We start from the raw sequence: 18,768 nt of genomic DNA, 5'->3' as shown, positions 1-18,768 counted from the left end.
AAAATTCTCCTATAAGAAAACAATCCCATGTCATATGATTCCATTCGTATAACATTTTTGAAATCTTATACTATATCAATATATATAAGTAAGATGAAATGTTAATATACTATAATGATATCCTATAATACAGAAATGGAAAACAGATTACTAGTTGCTGGAGTTTAAAGAGGCAGTTGGGCAATAGGGAATTAGGTGACGTAAGGTATCCTTGTGGTGTAGAAATGTGCTATATCTCGAATGTATTAAAGCCAACATCCTGATCGTGATATTGAACTATCATTTTGCAAAATGTTACCATTCAGGGAAACTGGGTAAAGAGTACACAGCACCTCTCTATGTTATTTCTTACAAATACATATTTATGATTATTTTAAAATAAAAAGTTTAAAAAATGAGTAGCTGAACCCAATTTCTATCTTTTTTTTTTTTTTTTTTTTTTTTTTTTATTTGACAGAGAAAGACACAGCGAGTGAGGGAACACAAGCAGGGGGAGTGGGAGAGGGAGAAGCAGGCTTCCCGCTAAGCAAGGAGCCTGATGCGGGGCTCGATCCCAGGACTCTGGGATCATGACCTGACCCGAAGGCAGCCGCTCAACGACTGAGCCACCCAGGTGCCCCGAACCCAATTTCTATCTTATATGATACACAACTCTTGGAAAAGTTGCACTTTTTCCTGTGCCCCCTGTGCCCACCTTAGCTGTAGCTAACTATCTATAAGCTAGCATTTCTACTATGAATGTGTACACATATGCACGGGCAAACACACACATACATACACACACACACGTTTTTAATATAAGACTCAACCTCTAGGTATTTTAAGCTTTGCCAGCCTGGATTATTCAACTCATCTCCTGAAGTAGCAATTATTCATTAACTCATTTATTCATGTATTCATTTATTCATGCATTTATTTGTTAATGTTCTGGTAAACAAATTTGCATAGATTTTGAATGGTCTAGCATTAATCCTATTTTCCCCATAATTTATGTTTTATCAGTGCATGACTTTGCAGAATATGGAGTTTGTCAGGAATGCCTATATTGGGCTATATAGAAATATTTGTAGATATATTTTGAGATCTTTTAAAGATAAAATCAACCAAATTTTCATTGATGGAAATAAAGAGGTAGAAGAATTAATGTTGTCTTCATAATACTGCCTTGAATGTCTGGATCCAAGATAGGTTTTAATTGCTCAGACAAGCACTAGTGGATAAAGCATAGATTTGATGGGGGGAAAGAAAAGAAAAAAACCTTAAGATTTTTATATATTATGTTTTTGTTGTGGTGGTGGTTGTTCTGAAGCCAAGAAAGAGTTTTGAGATAAAGATATTTATTTTGGGGTTATTTGCAAACATGATGATGATGCTGTTGAGGATATATAAGATTAACCTGGTAAGAAGAATAGAGCAAGAATAAAAGAGAATTGTCAGATACAGAGCCTTGATTAAATCCAATATTCATTCCTGTTGTCAAGAAATAGAGAAACCAGGACAGATTTTTATGAAAATTGTATTTTAAGTATTTTAAAGAAATGGTTAACTTTGTCAAATATTGCTCAGACTTTAATAATGATGAAGATTCAAAAGTATCTCATGGATTTAAAACAAAAGAAGTCAGTGACAACTTGAGCAGATTCATTCACGTTGTGGAGGCAGGTTGAAGAGGAGAATGTGTTGAGTGATGAGTGGGAGATGAAGAAACACCCATGAATTGCTATTCTTTTTAAGACATTTAACATTGGAGCTATTTTTACTGGATAGATCTGGTCATAAAATCCAGTTTTGCCATGCATCCGTTGTGTGAACTTAGGCAATGTAATGTTCAGAAACCAAAGAAAACAGAAATCAAACAACGATATCTAGTACATATCCCTCTATAAACACAGACAAACAACTGGCACTAGAAATGTTCCTTGGGAGAGTCTATTTCCAAATACCTTGAGAAGTTAGGTAGAGATGTTGAAATCTCAAGAGAATGGAGATTAGCAGAAGCCCAAATAACTGAAAGATGAGCAGCAGTTTTCAAAAGGCTTGGAGCAAATAGAGGTTAAGAGACATTTACTTTTCTGTGCTTCTTTAGTGATTGGACAAAGCACATTATAAAAATAATGTTACTTTTAATTGAAATTGTGTCTGTAATTTTCCTGGTGGTAATGAAAACTCTTTTTTCCTCTTTACTAATCTTCAATAGTTTACAATATTCAGTATTATTTTACTTGGGTGTATGGGTATTGATCTGTGTCTGTGTAAATTAACATAGGAGGCTGCATTTCACATCTTTAACATATGAGTTAATGTGTTGCATATGAAAGTACATGTGCGAATTTGCAGAACACTTGGATATAAATTCTGGATTTCCACAAGTAATGGATTTCAATGTTTACTTCAATTATATGTTCATCATAGAGAGAAAGTCTCCATTTGTCCATCTGGATCATAATTTCATATATATGTGCATCAGCTCCTTGTAAGTATAATGGTAATAATAGTAGGATTCTTCTGAGTAATATAGAACATGAAAAATATAGAAAAACTCATAGTTGGGGCAAAAAAATATATATTTTTTAAAGATTTTATTTATTTATTTATTTGACAGAGAGAGACAGCGAGAGAGGGAACACAAGCGGGGGGAGTGGGAGAGGGAGAAGCAGGCCTCCTGCCGAGCAGGGAGCCCGATGTGGGGCTAGATCCCAGGACCCTGAGATCATGACCTGAGCCAAAGGCAGACACCTAACCAACTGAGCCACCCAGGCGCCTCCCAAAAAAAAATATTTTTATTATCAAATATCTAACCCAGAGTAAGAAAAGGAAAATCTCTTACAGTAGCTCATTTGGTCTTTGGGCATCTCTGAGCAACCAGAACATCCTCCTTTATAATAAACGCAAATCCCTAATGCTGAAATGTCTGCGCATCATCCCTAGTTATTCCAATTGGAGAACCTTCATACAAGCTTATGGCAGTTTAATGTGCATTTTATTTTATGTTATGGTATTTTTCAGGAAGGCAACCCCCATTCTTCTCTGAATATTTCCTTTTATAGACTAGGTATGTCTCATTCCTTTAAACACATGATAGGCTTCATACTTCCCCATCATCATTATATATTTTTTTCTACTGCAACCACCTAAGGGGTGTGGTACAAACTATCAGTTATATCGAGCAATTCACTTGTACCTCTCTTTAACTTTAATCTGACTCTTAAAAAGCTGCTCTGTTTTTAGTTTCTTGAACACACCAAGATTTTCCGAATTTCATAACCTTCCCATATTCTGTACTATAGATTTGGGATATTCTTTGTCTCATTTGTCAAGAGTCTAGCTTCTGCTTATATTATTTATTTTATTTTTTTATTTTATTTTTTTTTTTAAAGATTTTATTTATTTGACAGAGAGAGACACAGCGAGAAAGGGAACACAAGCAGGGGGAGTGGGAGAGGGAGAAGCAGGCTTCCCGCGGAGCAGGGAGCCCGATGCGGGGCTCGATCCCAGGACGCTGGGATCGTGACCTGAGCCGAAGGCAGACGCTTAACGACTGAGCCACCCAGGCGCCCCTGCTCATATTATTTAAAACTTACTTTAAATACCACTTATTAAGAGAGGCATTCACTAATAACTAAAAACTTGCCAGCCATTAATGTTTATTTTGCAATCCTTTCTTTTTCTCTTTCTTAATACTTTTGACAACACTGAATTATTTCATATTGTTCTCCTTGCTTGCTTTTTTTTTATTTGCTTCCTCACAAAAATGCAACACCTCTGTAAATGTAGGGGCCATAACTGAATTTAAAATTGCTGTTTCTCTAGTACTTCAATCAGTAACTAGCACACATGCTCAATTAATATTTGTTTAATGAGTGAACAGAATAATGAGTGAGGTAATTAAATATGTTAATGTTTTAATGAGTTATGTTACAATTTACTTAATTTTTTATCCATGGAGATATATGGTGTAATATGTAAGAAGTATAAGTGATATGTAACAAGAGTGAACCTACTCTTTGTGAGGTCTAAATATGGGTGTGAATAATCTCTGTTCTTCAGTCTTCTTATGCTCATTTATTTAGCTGGTGCCTTTGAATCACCCAATTATATATTAAGTCTCGAATTAAATTGCTCACCTGGATCAGGATCCAAGCTATGGATTCCATGTACTACATATAGTCAGAAGAAAATAGGCAAAATTATTAAAAATAGGTTTTAGTTTGCTTATTTTTTACTATTATTAGTAGGATTAAGGTGGATTCTACTTGCTATGGGACCGTGCCTAAATTAAAAGTAATAATTTTCATCTTTGCCATATAGACCTTATTAACTCTAGTTAACCTATACAAATTGATTCTTAAATATTTATATATTATCTGAAGATTTTTGGGAGTCAGGGTTTGAGTTTATATCTTTGAACTTGTGATGGAAATATCAATTACACTAGGGTTCCAACTTCCATAGTGCCAGACCTACCTTTTAGGCAGGTAGATGGCAAATGTAGAGAGTTGTGTAAATACATTTATGTAGGGAGTTTGTAAGTTTTCCCTTTATATACTTCTTACATTGGAAGAAATGCATGATCCTATAATTTGAGGTAGTGTCTGGTTTGTGATGCAATATGCAAATATCAAAATAAAAATAAAACTCCAGCCTGATATCATATGTGTGATGTATGCGGGAATGGTGAATGGTGGTGTGTGCACACTTGCTGATCAGGGAAAAACTACTAGAGGAAAAATTGGGAGTCACCAAATTTGAGCAAGGTGAAAAGCATAAAATCAAAATCTAACAGGCTGAGATCAAGGTTAGCAGGAACTGATAAAGAAATGAAGGAAATTAAAATAAGACCTGGAAGAAGAATGTAAAAAGTGATCCAGTTGTCTCAGTGTTAGTTTGCTACAACTCTCTCCCCATTTCTGGCAAGATCCACTTAAAGTTCTATAACTTCTCCCTCATCTTCACCACAGAGGAGTTGAACTCAGAGGTCATATCCTTCCATGTCTATTGGTTTCATATTTACCTTCCATGCTACTGGTCATTATACATAACCGAGATGAGTCTACTCTGTAAAATATCAAGATCTCTCCTGTCTTCATATTTCTGCACAGTCCCTATTTGATAACAATGCTCTCCATTCTATGCACTTGATATACTTTAATTTAGTAATAATAGTGGATTTTTAAAGCCTTGAAACAAAGTATCATGAATATATTTACAACTACTAGTGACAGCAAGAAAGGCCTTTTTACCTTATCCTCAGGAGATTAAAAAAACTTGGGACTTCATAAGTCATGATGGTTTGCATGTTCTTATAAGGGAATGCATATGATTTCTTCAGAGGAGGATATCATACCCAAAATGAGATGGCAATGAAGAGCAATTTCCTAAATGAAAATATCCTATCTTCTTTTGCCAAATTATAATTGGAATTCTTCTAGTAGTGACATGAACTTTAATGTTCTCTGGAGTTACTCATGCAGAACTATGGAATCAGAGGGTGAAAATAATGAAGTTGTAGGGATGGAAAAATACTGTCACATGAAATGAGATAATTCAGAATGTTTCAGACACTTAATCCAAATAACTCATTCTTGGAACTTATTATTATTAATTATTATTATTGTTATTATTATTGTTTTGCTTTATCTCCTATTTTAAGAAGGGTAAAAATGATTTTGGTGCAAGGAATCTAGAACTAAGTTTCAGTCCAGATTCTACTTCCTATCAGTCTAAACATGAAAATGTTTTCAAATGCTTCTGTAATACTGGAATTAGAATAATGCAAGACTATTATGAAATGCACATGTGAAATGAAATGAGATGATGAGAATATATTTATTTGCAAAAATACTTATAGCTATTATACTTACTGATAATCATGAGGACACGATTTGGTCATACCTAGCAATCAGCTTTGCCATAATCAATGAACTAATGGGGAGTAAGGAGACCTTAATTCTCATTTTACTTTGGCAATTCACTTGCTAGTTTTCTCCCTTCATTTTTTGTCTATACATGAAGGTAATTTATGGCCTTACAGAAGGGCTGTTAGGGTCAATTTCTGATTTTTAATACTAATACAAGGAAGAAATGATGTGAATTTATAAGAAGGCAAGTCATCAAATATAGTTCATCTCAATACTGGTATGTATTATGGTTAAGTTTTTACATGGGACATCTGACTTCTGATTTTCACTGTAAGATATTAGTGATACTGATTCATCTGTTCCATCTGTCTCAATAATGCTCAGAGGAATGTGCACAGATTTATTCCTGCATTTCTGTTCTTCTCTCAGTGGTTATTTTCCTTCTCTTCACAAAACTTTCTATAATATTCTTCTAGTATAGGTTCTGATCGTTAAAATCAATACATAACAAAACTAAGTTTATTATTTTTTCCTGAAGTCATGCTTGTTCATTCTCAGTATTCTATGACATTTTTGCTTGATTTAGAATTTTAGGAAATAGTGTTTTTATTTTCTTTTTACATTTCAGAATTTTATAAACATTTTCCAATTGCTTTCTGACCTTTGTCACTTCTGTTAAAAAGCCAGGTATCAGACTTTCATTTGCTCTTTTGAAGATAATATACCTTTTTCTCTGGCTGCTTTTATGATTCTGGTTTTGTTTTGTTTTGTTTTGTTTGGCTTTATAATTTGATTACAATATGTCATGGTAGAATATTTTTATTAATGTTTTTATTTGCTATTTTATCTATGTTGCTTGAGAGTCTCTGAACTTTTGTAGTATTAATAGGCTACTGAAGCCATCTATTGAGTTCTTAGTATCAGGTATTATGTCAACGTCTAGTGCGTTGGGGTCCCTGGGTAAGGGTCGCGAAATCACCGGGACACAGGGGATGCAGAGCAAAGGCAGCACTTGCAACTGCATACTGCCGTTTATTTCTTGACATCTTTTATGCTCTTTACAATCAAAATATATTGTTACTGATTAACAATGTAAGCATTAAGATATCCCGATACTTCTTTACGCAAGAGAGGACAAAATCAAATTCGGTTGCACCGGAATAATTACATATCTTAAGTAAATCTCATTCTCTGATCAGTTCTTATGCAAAGGTACCTTATGACCCATTCCCCGAAACTACATAAAATCAAACCCTATGCAGGAATGCTGAGATCAGACAACACCCCGCATATACATTTGAAGCAGGATGTTATCTGATCATCACATCCCCGCACACGAAGCCACTCTCCTCGGTGGGCGTCACAAGGAACAATGTGCCCAAGATTACTCAAAACATCATGAGCCATTTCTCAGCTGACCGGATGCCTGAGGCATAGGCACACAACAAGGCGAGGGAGACTTTTCCCCCTCTCAGGCCTGGGCGTTCCCGACCTTACCCTGCGTGCGCCACAGCACACAAACAATTCCGGCCACAGAGGGCTCACATGCCTATGTTGGCCTCAATTCCTTCTTTTTTCTTTTGTTTAGAAAGAAACGCCCACCAAAGGGTGGCAATAGACTTCCGGGAAGGTCGAACAAAACATACATACATGCACAGAAAACAGCATATAACAAAAATTAATGAAATTCCGATTCCTCCAGCGGTATGCCCTAAGCTCTGAATAATTCCCTTCGGGTCTAGTCCTTCAAATTGCTTCAAAAACGACTGAGCCAATGTAGCAGCATCCTCATTCTCAAAGGGTTTTCCAAATATCTCCTGAATATTAGTATGCAAATTATTAATCATATCTGTCACCGATGAATTGCCCTCTAAATATTTCTGGATAATACTCCAATCATGTTGAGATTCATTATATCTTAAATTAGTAATACAAAAGGATGTGGAATTCCAATCACAACGCAACCAAATTTGTCTTTCAATTGTTAAAACCTTCTTCCCTAACCAACTAACAGTTTGTCTAAGAACATCTATCTGCGTTTGCAAACGAGTATCAATCATAGTTTGGGAAAGCCAAAGATCCCGTGAATCACGGTGCCAATTTTCTACAAAATGTTTAGTTTGCAAAGATGTATGTAACGCAATTCCAGAAACAGTGGCTAATGTGGTTACCGTAATTAAACTTAGAATGACCGCTACAACAATACCAATCAATCGTTTAGTTCGTTTTAAAACTTTCCTGAAAAATTCCAATACCAGAGCATCCACTGGATTTTGAGCCCATAGACGTTCTAAATTTACCGGAAGCCAAATATGAGAGCGTTGTTGCAAAATCATAAGAGAATATCCTGGTTTAAATTCTATAGAACTATTAATACAAGAATACAATCGACATTTAATACAGCTAATTCCATCATTAAAACTAAAATTTCCTATCAAAATTAGATATGGTAAAGGTACACATGCGGTTACATTAATTTCTTTAAAAATGGTGAAATTATAAGCCGACGCAGTCTTTGCTGTGCCGGAAAAGGTTCCATTATAAAGTCTGACAGTCTTAAGCGCAGCTGCAACTTTCCATAAGTGTGTTTGAATATGATCTGGAAATTTTTGATGTGATATGCGAGGGTCTGCGATGCCGCCATCTCCCCAAGCCATCAATCGATGATTTACTACAGATTCATTCCATCGGTTCCGTGGGGGCATCCTATAAGACAAGGATAAATTACAGCGCAAGACATCCCACTCTGAACAATTTTGTAAAAATTGACCATATGGTCCCCACATAAGCAGATCCTTATAATATTTTGCAAACCTACCAACACATTCCTGCCATTTAAATGGCTTATAGGCCATTCCAATATAAGTAAAATCAGGACAAGCAGGGAACGAGGGAAATTCATCAAAGGTGACATTTCCCCAGGTCATATTAAGAGACCATGCCTCAAGCCTCTGTAATTGAGTGCGAGAGGAATTAACCATTGGTCCAGGTAAAATCCAATTCTGCCAATTCATATTTACACATGGCGAGGGACCCAAGCAAATATATGGACCATCCCCTCTATGCAGGAAATTAAAAAAGGTACCGTCATCCTGATTAAGATAAGTCAGATTCTTCCAAGGAGGCGAAAGTATCATCGGGGAGGTATAAATGGGAATATTTGCACTTCCCCAAGGTGCAGGTTCCATCATAGGTGGGTTAGGTATATAAGCCCAATAACTTACATTAGTCGCCTCAATAGGAGGGGATGACATAGTAAGCAAAGCGCACATGGCCAAGAACAAATGCTCAGGTGTACAAGGCTTCCTTGTTTGCTTCAAGATTTTCTGTCCCTCCCCAGCAAGCTTTTTAATATGCCCCCAAGTGGGTAAAGCAAGAGGCGGAGGCCGCCAATGATGACGCCTATCCAAATGTAAGTGAGCCATAGCTTGCAGGAGAGATTCATCAGCTTGTAACAACGATTCATGCACTCTCGGGGCCTTCATGCGTCGCCTGACAGCCGTCCGAATTAGTTCGTGACCGGATCCACCTTGCCGGGAGCCAGGAACAGGTTTGTCCATCTTCTGTGGAAACATAAGCATAACCTTTCCCTCTATAAAGCAACACTCCTGGCTGCCATTCTGCATCCGCAGCGGGCTTAAACCATATATGTTCATTCAAGGGAAGAGGAGCCGTCTCTCCCTCTATGAACTGTTTTTCTGCTCTCGAGAGAATATCTCCCTGCGGAAGATTCAAGAAATTCAATGTAAACAATACTTGTGACAAAATGGAACGTGCATTAGATTGAGTAAATGATAATATATGATCTGTTTTCCTCCTTTTTAATTTTTTAATTTGCAATTTTAAAGTATTGTGTGCACGCTCCACAATGGCCTGTCCTTGGGGATTATATTCAATGCCTGTTTTATGCATTATACCATATTGCAAACAGAAGGCTTGAAATTTTTTACTTTTATATGCTGGCCCATTATCTGTCTTGATACTGGAAGGTAAACCCATCACAGCAAACGTTTCTAATAAATGAGTAATAACATGTTGTGTAGTTTCACCCATTTGTGCTGTGGCCCATATAAATTGAGAATAAGTATCTATTACAACATGTACATAAGATAAGCGACCAAATTGTGCCACATGAGTAACATCCATTTGCCAAAGTTCGTTGGCATAAGTTCCTCGAGGATTAACCCCAGCTTTTACAGCACGTAAGTGTAAAGGTCTGCAAATAGGACACTGTTTTATAATTTGTTTTGCTTGACGATAAGGAATTTTATATTGAACATGTAATCTACCAGCATTGGTATGCAATAAATTATGTTCCTCGTCTGCAGATGCAAATGACACCAAAGCGTCTACTTGAGCATTGCCATAAGCCAAGGAACCAGGAAGATTAGTATGAGAGCGAATATGAGTTACATAAATACGAGTATTACGATTTCTTAACAAAGTTTGTAAGAGTAAAAATAAACTAAGTAGGTTGGACTTATTAGAACATACCACGGCAGTATATACATTTTTAACGACCCCAACAGCATATGCTGAATCAGCAAGAATATTCACAGCCGAGGGAAAATCTTTTAATACTTGGGCGATGGCAAATAATTCATTTTGTTGGACTGAATTAAAATCTGTATTTTGAACCCAATACCTTTTAGTTGTCCAATATGCACTTTTAGTTTTTGACCCATCTGTAAACACAGTGGGTGCATTAACCAAAGGTTGTTCACTAATTATATCCTGAATAATAAATTCTTGTTTACGAAAACAATCCCATAATTTTCCTTTAGGAAAATGGTAATTAATTTGTCCCACATACCCTGCAAGGGCAATCTGTAATTCCTCTATATTCCGTAACAAAAATGAAAATTGATCTTTAGAAAGAGGAATAATTATATCCATAATATCACATCCGGTCATAATTATAGCTCTATCTCGAGCCTGTTCTATCAAATATGCAATCTGAATACCATAAGGAGTGATATTTTTTGAAAAATGATGTCTAGTATAAATCCATTCAGCAGGCAACTCTTTTTGTCCAATAATAGCTGTGGGATATTGCCATGTATTTAAAATATACATTGTCAAGGGTAAAGAAGGATCAATGCGAGTAAGAAGAGCGGATTTAATTTTTTCTTCCACAAATTGTAATTCCTTTTCTGCTTCCGCAGTAAGCTGTCGGGGACTATGAATATCAGAATTTCCTTGTAATGTATCAAATAAATTATGTAATTGATAAGTAGGGATACCTAAAGATGGCCGTAACCAATTAATATCTCCTAATAATTTTTGAAAATCATTCAAAGTCTTCAAATTATCCCTTCGTATAGCTATTTTTTGTGGTCTAACAGTATTTCTTTCTATCACATATCCTAAATAATTTATAATACTTCCTTTTTGAATTTTTTCTGGAGCAATTACCAATCCAAAAGGAATAAAATACTCTGGCAATAATTTTAAGATTTCTTCTAACTCATTTTGATGGGGGCTAGCAAACAAAATATCATCCATATAATGAGCTATATACACCTGAGGCCACTTTTGACGCACGGGACGCAAGGCAGCGTCAACATAAAGTTGACACATCGTAGGGGAATTCATCATGCCTTGAGGCAAAACCTTCCATTGAAACCTTTGGTGAGGTCCCTGCCTATTTATAGAAGGAAGTGAAAAGGCAAAACGCTTCCTATCATCTTTATGTACAGGGATAGTGAAAAAACAATCCTGTAGATCAATTACCATTGTATGCCAATCCCTCGGCAAGGCAGCCGGTGAAGGTACCCCAGGCTGGAGAGCCCCCATGGGGAACATGGAGTTATTAACTCCACGTAAATCTGTAAGTAAACGCCATTTACCTGAAGTTTTCTTTATGACAAAAATTGGAGAGTTCCACGGAGAAGTGGAATGTTCAATATGTTGTTTTTGTAATTGCTCTCTTACCAATTGGTGTGCAGCAGCCAATTTTTCCTTAGTTAATGGCCATTGTTCAATCCACAAGGGATCTTCGGATTTCCATAATATTTTAATAGGTTCCATCTATAATCAAAATTCCAGGTGAGCTCCCCACTGTTCTAAAACATCACGGCCTAAAATATTTAAAGGAACATCTAAAATATATGGTTTTAACACGGCCAGTTGCCCATCCTGGGAGGTAAATGTTACAAATTGAGTGGCTAAGCCAATACTTCGGACAGGTGCCTTGCCAACTCCTTTTATCTGACAAGGAATCTCATTATAGGGGATATTTTCAGGCCAATCAACAGTTTTGATAATAGTGATATCTGACCCTGTATCCAACAAGACAGTAATATCTTTCGTATTCAATTTAACTGTCATCAAGGGCTGCATACGAGTTATTTGTGTAGCCCAAAAAACACATTTTTGATCCGTACTGCCAAACCCTCCATGCCTGACAGCGGTAGTCTGACCTATGGGGAGATAGGGTAATAACAATAACTGGGCAATTCGTTCTCCTGCTTCAAAGGACACATCAACTAGGGAAGACATAAGAACTTGAATTTCTCCTCTGTAATCAGCATCAATTATACCTAAGTGAACAGTCACTCCTTTTGATGTCAAACAAGAGCGACCTGTTAATAGAGCAAAAGTGCCAATTGGTAAGGGTCCATAAATTCCAGTAGGAATTTTCTGAGGTCTATCCCCTCCTTTTAAAGTAAATGGCCTTATGGCTGGTATGTCCACTGCGGCACTGTGTTGGGTAGCTGGGCTAAGGGAGAATATGGTTGGTTTCCCCTGTTCATTTGTCCTGGGCCCGGGGTAGGGCCCGAAATCGAGTTTCCCTGCGGCTTTTCTGCAAAACTTGTATTTAATTTAGTGCGACATTCTCGAGCCCAATGTTTTCCCTTCTTACATCGTGGACAAATTCCAGGTCCGCGCCCTTTGTCAGGTTTCTTTTCTTTACAGTTCCTTTTCAAATGCCCTAATTGACCGCAACCAAAACATTTCATGTTCTCGAGTTGCTTAGATTGCAAGGAATGCCAGGTAGTGGCCATTGTTTCAGCAAACAGCTGCATCTTTCTACTCTCTGATGTAACATCCTTACAGGCCTTCATGAAAGCATTAATATCTCCTGTATCTTTAATAGGCAATATAATTCTCTTACAATCCTCATTAGCATTTTCATATGCCAGCAGTTTTAACAGCTGCTGTCTAGCTTCTTCCCCTATGACAGTTCTCTCCAAGGTTAATTTTAATCGTGATAAGAACTCGACATAAGGCTCGTTAGTCTTTTGAATAACCTTAGTCCAAGATCCATAATGTTCTCCTTTTGGGTGAATACGATCCCAAGCTTCTAAACTAATTTCCCGTAATTGATCATGGATTTCTTCAGGGGTAATAACTTGAGCAGCAATATCAGAATATTGACCTATTCCCGCCAACATTTGATAAGTTATAGCCTGGATCCGAGGACTGTTACTTAAAGCGTTCTGACGAGCCTGATCCATACAGAGCTCGGAGAACCACATCTGCCATTGCAGATATTCAGGCTCCTTTAAGAGAGCTCTACAAAGGACTCTCCAATCTTCTGGAGCAAAATTATTATAATGTCGAGCTATACCTAGAAGTAGCTCTTTGACATAATGTGATTGCGGTCCATATAGAGTCACTGCCTTTTTCAAGCGACCAATATCATCTATTGAAATACCTTCATAATATGGTGCTTGTGCTACTCCCTGGACCGGGGGAGGCCTAATAACCGGAAAGGCAAAGATAGGTCTGTCATCCTCACTCTCATCGTCATTATCCTTTAACGCATCAAGCTCAGCTAAAGCAGCAGAAAGAAAAGGATTTTTGGGAGAAAAGGCTAGCGCGGGCGGCAAAGGCGGAGCGGAAGGCCTTTTCTTAGATTCCCCCGCCATGGTCATGACCCGCTGAAAAACCTTCCATAAGTGCTCGGTCTCGGGATCCGACGTTACTTTCAGTTTCGATTCATCGCTATCGCACTCATTAGGTTCGCGAGGCAGTGCAAGCTTAAAGGCATCCTTTTCTATTGCCTTTTTCTCATCTGTATCAAGGGGAAGGTCCTGCATCGAAGGAGCCACTTCCTTCTGAAAATTCTCAACCGTGCGATCATCCTCCATTGCTCTTAACACTGTAAATATAATCGACCAGATGGACCAAAATCGTACAGGAATCTTTTCCCCCTGCCTCATGGCCTTTTCTACATTATGGCGGACCCGCCGCCAATTATCCACCTCCAGGGAGCCCTCCTCGGGAAACCAAGGATTCCAGTCTCGAACCACTTTCAAACACATCTCAATATCAGTAGAAGCGACAGTAATGCCATAGACAGCAAGTGAATGCTTCAGCATTCGAACATAAGGAGTAGAGGTTTCTTGTCCCATGACCCTGTATTGTATTAAATTACTCACCCTTCCTGAACGTCCTTCAGGGTCCCTGTTCGGGCGCCAATTGTCAACGTCTAGTGCGTTGGGGTCCCTGGGTAAGGGTCGCGAAATCACCGGGACACAGGGGATGCAGAGCAAAGGCAGCACTTGCAACTGCATACTGCCGTTTATTTCTTGACATCTTTTATGCTCTTTACAATCAAAATATATTGTTACTGATTAACAATGTAAGCATTAAGATATCCCGATACTTCTTTACGCAAGAGAGGACAAAATCAAATTCGGTTGCACCGGAATAATTACATATCTTAAGTAAATCTCATTCTCTGATCAGTTCTTATGCAAAGGTACCTTATGACCCATTCCCCGAAACTACATAAAATCAAACCCTATGCAGGAATGCTGAGATCAGACAACACCCCGCATATACATTTGAAGCAGGATGTTATCTGATCATCACATCCCCGCACACGAAGCCACTCTCCTCGGTGGGCGTCACAAGGAACAATGTGCCCAAGATTACTCAAAACATCATGAGCCATTTCTCAGCTGACCGGATGCCTGAGGCATAGGCACACAACAAGGCGAGGGAGACTTTTCCCCCTCTCAGGCCTGGGCGTTCCCGACCTTACCCTGCGTGCGCCACAGCACACAAACAATTCCGGCCACAGAGGGCTCACATGCCTATGTTGGCCTCAGTATTATATTTTTCAGTCTTAGAATATCAACTTTATCACTTTTTTTTTCTTTCTATATTCTAAATTCTATGGAAATTTTCCATACTTTTATGTATTTTTGTTATTCTTCGTTTTTGTTCTCAAACTTATGAACCATCACTGTTTCCAAGTTTGTGCATTATTCACATCTTTTATTTATTCAATTTCCATTTGTTATTTTTGGCTATGTAGTCTAAAAGGGAGAAAATAGAGTTATGGGATTACAAGGGAGAAACCCAGTCTTGGTGAAAAAATTTTATTCTTTAAATAAAGGTTGCCCGAAGCATGATCATTATCTCTGGACTTTTTCAGTTATGTGAGTAAAAATATTTCCTATACATTTCCTATATGTTTTGGTTGTGGTGTTCCGTCAGCTAGCACAGATATGTAGTAGGATTAAGGTTAAATAGGTGTTGAACATAAAGTGAAAAGAAAGAATGAGATTACTTTAGTGAAAATTGCTAGAACTCTGTGGCGTTTTCTGAAATTCCAGGATATGGAGGACTAGGGGCACAAAAAGTATTTCCTTCTCACCTCAAGTTTTAAGGAGCTCAACCAAAGGGCACAGTAGTGCAATAGGATTCACTAGAGTGCAAGGCGCACAGTGGTTTCTAATTGATATCTCAACGATGTAAATATAGATCTGTGAATATAGCCCTTTTGGCATACAGAAGAGCATGAATTTCCCATTAACCAATATGACTTATAATTTGCTCTAAAAAAAGAATATTTCAAGTGTTTTTCCTTTAGAGATGAGTCAGTATAATAAAAAGTAGATATTTTTGACAAGGTTATGGGCCACATAATGTCCCATTTTCCTCTGAGAGGGAGATTTTACAAACTTGTGTTTACATTACAGGTAATTGACTCTACTTGGATCAGACTCACTAACATTCTTGCAAAGTTAAAGTAATTGTTTCCTCTTTTATTTTCTGTCCATTATGTCTACTCACCTCCTGTAAATTGTTTAACATTATAAATACAGGGATTATCTTTTTCTTGGGAGAGGGTACTACTATAGGTCATTCTGGATCCACGATTTTTTGGAATTTAAGCTATGGATATAATAATCTTATAGGTCTGGTTAGTGTTCTAGAACTTAGAAAATGTTTCCAGTTTCTCTGCCAAGAAAAATTTGGCATTCATTCATTCATTCATTCATTCATTTTTCTGTTCAGGTGTTACATAAACATTTCATCAAGTTATAAAGAAGGAATTTAGCCACAACAAATACTTGGCCAGAGTAGAAAAAAGAAAGCTGCAGAAGGCAGATATGTGGTCTGTAATTTCTCAATTTACTAAGGTTTTAATTATTGGTCCCCTTTTAAGTTTGCTGTTAAGAGGAAGGGATATATTTCTGTAGAAGCCTGACAATAAGAAGAATTTATATCTTTATATATATATCTTTATATATATTTATATATATATACTATATATTTAAAGTTTCATGATTTTTTTTTTTTTTTATATTAGGTGGATTATGTTGCCACAAGGCACCCTGGTAAAGTGGAAGCTAGTATGAGCATGAGTCAGAAAACTCTAGGTCTGATTCACGGTTCTGGTACTTAGTAGACTAGGAGCCAGTCACTAGACATAGGCAAATGTCTTCTTTTTCAACTCTAGGATGGATGCTACAGCTATGTTACAATACAACATAAACGTGGATTTTAATTGTATTTTTTCTAAGGGAAGTTATTCTAGTCAGAATTTTATCCTTCCGGAATGTTCAGCTCGTCTCTGATTACAATGGCCGCACTCTCGAGGGATTTAATAGAACAACTGAGTTATTTGTATTGGCAACCAATATCTGAGGCCTTTTTTTTCTTAAGATTTTGTTTATTTATTTGACAGGGAGAGAGGGAGAGAGAGGGAGAGAGGGAAAGAGAGAGAGAGAACAAGCAGGGGGAGTGCCAAGCAGAGGGAGAGGGAGAAGTAGGCTCCCTCCTGAGCAAGGAGCTGGATGTAGAGCTGGATCCCAGGAACCCAGGATCATGACCTGAGCCAAAAGCAGACACTTAACTGACTGAGCCACCCAGGTGCCCTGGTATCTGAGGCCTTTCTATTAACATAAGAAATACTAACATTTAGATTTTCATTGATAACTGTAGTGACGAGTTTATATAATGAATGCTAAAATGGCATCTCATGGATAAAATAAACAATATTCAAGATAGTGGATCGAATATTCTAGAATATTCTAGCATTACTCCTTACACTTCCTTATGCAAAGCAAGTCCTGCAGTTTGTACTATTTATGGATGAAATACAAAGCTTGATTCTTAAAATAGTCTTGTGTCCAGCTACTGAGGGGGAGAAAAATTGGAGGGATGTATTTTTCTGAAAATAGAGTAATGGAATCCTGCCTCTAGAATAAGATTGCATCTTCTTATTAAAGAAAGTTTTTGGTAAGATATGTTGGATTACCAAGGATAGACAGCTGGGAACTGTTGTGTGTCTGCTTACTACTGAATGTGGTGTATTAAATGACTGGTTGCATGCCTTGGTAGCAAATTTGTGGGGCTAAAACTTTTCGTACCTATACTTTTAACAAAAAATAGTTTGAAGATTCTACTTATCTTGTTGTGTTAGTTCAGTTTACAACAATGCTTATTTCAAAATCACTTATTTCATAAGGCAGGACTGAATAAGACCAAGTAGTTAATACAATGTGAATGCATATGAAGTGCTCACTAAAATGCTAATTCTGTTAGTTAGAATTAGAAGATGGATTGATTGCCCATTACATTGTCATGTCTGGGAATCTAAGTTGGCTGGGCAAAAATCAAGAGGGAATTAGGATAAGTGAATTTTTTCAAAGTATAACTTTGGAATACCTTGATTAATAACCTAACCTGATTCACTTCACAACTTTCTGAGAATAGTATCAATAAGAAATCACTTGAATTAAACTCTCCATTTACCTGGGGTGTTTCAAACTTTCCACTTATCTGGGGGTATTTCTAAATGCAGTAAAAAAAAACAATGGGAAATATTGTTCTTAGGTGAGGTAGGATTTTCTTGGGTTACTCTAATGATTTCCTCCTTTGGTTGACTATAGGCTTATCTCATCAATCTAATGAGGGAACATGAAGAACTGACTCTGGGGAAAATTTTCATCTGCAAAAGAGAAACCCTTTTAACTTCCTCCTTTCTCATTTTCCTCCCTAGGGAAATGGAATAATTGACCTAAGGGGTTTGATTCCAGGAGAGTTTCAGGGACAATTTTATTAGCGGGGGAGTCATTGTTAAAAGGCTACATATTTGATAAAATTCTTGCTTTCTTCGTAGTGACAAGACCTAGTAAAAAGTAAATAGCTGTGCCTTCCATAGCAGGAATCTGGTTACTAGGCTCTTTTTCTTGTGAACACTATTACTCACTCGGTTATTGTTTAAGTCACTCTGGGAGTGTGAAAAGAATAAAGTAAAATCCAAATTTTGATATAAGTTTAGAAAATAAATCCATCTCCATATACTCCCACATAGCTTACTAAACTCCTTAACATTGAGAAAACAATTATTTCATAGAAATGTGAACACTAATAGCTTTACATTTTACAAATCATAAAGCTTTTGAATATACATCAGGATACTTAATTCTCATAAAACCCCATAAGCTTGTATATGTAATATTATTAACTTCTAAACATAAATATTTAAATGAAGTACACCATCTATGTTGAAATAAATGCTGAATCTACATATTAACCGAAAAAGGGATTTAAAATACAAAACAGTTTTTTTTTGTTTGTACCTTAAATTTAGAAAAGGTGGCAAAGTTTGTTTCTTAAACAAGTTCATGTTTCAAATGAATTCATGATTTCAACATGTTTG

The 18,768-nt window shown here is 37.0% G+C and overlaps 1 protein-coding gene across 2 annotated transcripts; it reads right to left on the bottom strand.

Annotated features, from left to right (window-relative positions):
* Positions 1 to 6,851: 6,851 nt before the first annotated feature.
* On the bottom strand, positions 6,852 to 14,763 carry LOC118530573 (endogenous retrovirus group K member 13-1 Env polyprotein-like). 2 transcript variants are annotated; one of them, XM_078078346.1, is made up of 2 exons: positions 14,246 to 14,763; positions 6,852 to 9,421 (listed from the first exon to the last, which is right to left on the bottom strand). In XM_078078346.1, exons 1-2 carry the CDS (start codon positions 14,378 to 14,380, stop codon positions 7,400 to 7,402), a joined length of 2,157 nt encoding a protein of 718 aa, XP_077934472.1. In that variant the 5' UTR covers positions 14,381 to 14,763; the 3' UTR covers positions 6,852 to 7,399. The 2 variants fall into 2 exon arrangements, with proteins under 2 accessions (XP_077934472.1, XP_077934473.1); XM_078078347.1 differs by having other exon boundaries at positions 6,852 to 9,578; positions 14,246 to 14,383.
* Between the last annotated feature and the right edge of the window lie 4,005 nt (positions 14,764 to 18,768).

This window comes from Halichoerus grypus, chromosome 7 (genome assembly GCF_964656455.1).
Source record: "Halichoerus grypus chromosome 7, mHalGry1.hap1.1, whole genome shotgun sequence".
Taxonomy (NCBI): Eukaryota; Metazoa; Chordata; class Mammalia; order Carnivora; family Phocidae; genus Halichoerus; species Halichoerus grypus.
This window is presented reverse-complemented; position numbering and strand designations above follow the sequence as displayed.

Excerpts from the sequence above, each read along its gene's own strand:
- LOC118530573 (XM_078078346.1), bottom strand. The coding sequence starts at position 14,380 with ATGCAGTTGCAAGTGCTGCCTTTGCTCTGCATCCCCTGTGTCCCGGTG. Across the intron at positions 9,422-14,245 it reads CTGAAGGACGTTCAGGAAGG|AAGATGGACAAACCTGTTCC; the intron begins GTGAGTAATTTA and ends ATGTTTCCACAG.